General features: G+C 44.2%; 1 protein-coding gene across 1 annotated transcript in view; it reads right to left on the bottom strand.

Annotated features, from left to right (window-relative positions):
• The window catches only part of LOC101846496, a gene marked incomplete at its 3' end in the record, with an annotated part of 29754 nt that overhangs the window by 23175 nt on the left and 4492 nt on the right, over positions 1 to 2087 (bottom strand). Inside the window, 1 exon segment of the mRNA XM_035968986.1 lies at positions 163 to 597. Within this exon segment, the coding sequence (XP_035824879.1) occupies positions 163 to 597 (435 nt within the window).

Below are 2087 nucleotides of genomic sequence, written 5' to 3'. Positions count from 1 at the left end.
GGGTAGGCAGGGGTCTGATTATAGTGTGCACTGAAGCAGCCAAAACCTGAACCGAACCGAAGCGAACTGAACCGAACAGACCCTCCAATAGGCACTATCTATACCCACCGGTGTTCTGTCCCTACCCTCCCTCCACATACTTCCCAGACTCGATCGACTTACCCGTGTTTTTCCCCCATGGTCCGAAGAACGTGCTGTTGGCTCCCACAGTGTCCCGGTATACGTACTCACACAACCGCTCACGTGACCTGCGTTTCAGCTCCTCGGGAGTGAGGTTCTCCAAGTCCTCCTGCTCCACCTTAAACTTCCTCCCTTTCCCGCGAGAGGAGGAAGAAGAGGGCAGCGTTGGGCTGGGGGAGGGAGACAGGTTCTCCCAGAATTGAAATTGGCTGGGAGACTTGCTCTCGAACTTGCTCTCGTGTTTCTTAGACTTTGAGCTACGCTCCTTCCGTGAATATTTGGGCGAGGTCTGCTCGACTTGGCTACCGAAATGATCCCAGTTGTGGTAGTAGTGGTGGTGGTGGTGGTGGTGTTCTTGGGGGCTGGGTGGGGGGCTGCTAGAGGTGGAGGATTTGCGGTCTTTGTAGGAGACAGAGCCTGTGTGACGTGGGTTAGTTTTAGTAAGAGTTTTACGGCACTTGCAACACAAATAGGTCATGAATATAGGTGCCGAAGATTAGAATTGTGTTACAAGAGAGAAGCATACATAGAACACAGAAAGAAGGCGAGATAAGGACGATAAAAAGTTGATAATAACGAACAACAGTAGCAAACCACACCAGAGCGCCCGCCAACCACCCACCAACGTGCGATGTAGTGATGCGCTCGTGAGAGTTAAGTACCGTATCGGGGATCCATAAGTGGGGTGCACATTTGTTCGTCTAATCGATTGTAAATGATCGTTTCGGGATGAAGCATCAACATGGTCAATTCTCATATACCAAACATAATTGAATCAGAGTGTATTAAGTCCCAAGAGATTTATTCTCGGTCTGACCTTTGACATCGGCAAGTCTTCATCTTCAGTAACTTCTCTTAATGCTCTTTGAATATAGTAGTAAAGGAGACGGGCAAAATGCATTACTTTTTTAATGCAACATTCCCTTCATGAAACAAATAACGATCTATGGTCTAGAGGAGCTGCTTGTTAACATAATATACGTTGCATATAATTATCTCAATATAAACATTAGTAACACCTCAGATCTCAAAAAGAAAAAAAAAAGCTCTGTCCGTTCCTAGCTTTTCTGACTGCAAAACTCATAGGCTGTTTCAGATGAAAATCAGGCCTGGCCAATCAAGAAAAGACACACTTGTTAAGGGGAGATCAAACTGGTTGCGGTCAAGGCAAAAGCGGAAAAGGTAGACAGAAATACCAAGAGCTAAAAAGACGGGAATATGGAGTTATATTTGCACCCACTAACCTTTCATAGTTTGGATAGAAAAAAACCTTGTAACAAAATAACATGTTGATTATTGGATAAATCGTACGAATTTCCACGTATTAATATTGTTTTATATTATACTCTTGTCAAATTGTTGCCTCTCAAGGAACTCTTGTAGGCAGAAGTTATAGCAAAAAGTAGCGCATTGAGCTACTTTTTTGGAAATGCGTCATATAAATGTTATATACTATTATTATTCTTAAAAGTAACCTTATGAACGTGTGTACTGAATGGTTATGATTTCGAGTTGCACACAGAGGTTTTGAGTTCGATTCCCCCCTCGTCCCGCCTATCTTGGAAGGTATTTTATTGGGTATTTATTTCTTATGTTTTGCGTTGATTGTGATTTTCAGGTCAGCGGGTCACCGCATCAGCATATACTGCTGCTTCTGGAGGACCAACGCAAGGGAGGGTGGAGGGATGGACAGAGATGGGAGAATAAGAGAGGGGGAGAATGATAGATGAGCATATTCGTAGACAGATAGTAGAGAAAGGTTTTTCAGATACGTATAAGTAAGTGAGCATAACGGGAAAGGGGATCGAGAAAGAGAGAGAGAGAGAGAGAGAGAGAGAGAGAGAGAGAGAGAGAGAGAGAGAGAGAGAGAGAGAGAGAAGGGGGACTAGACGAAAAAGTGAGGCAGA

Source organism: Aplysia californica, unplaced genomic scaffold (genome assembly GCF_000002075.1).
Source record: "Aplysia californica isolate F4 #8 unplaced genomic scaffold, AplCal3.0 scaffold00103, whole genome shotgun sequence".
Taxonomy (NCBI): Eukaryota; Metazoa; Mollusca; class Gastropoda; order Aplysiida; family Aplysiidae; genus Aplysia; species Aplysia californica.
This window is presented reverse-complemented; position numbering and strand designations above follow the sequence as displayed.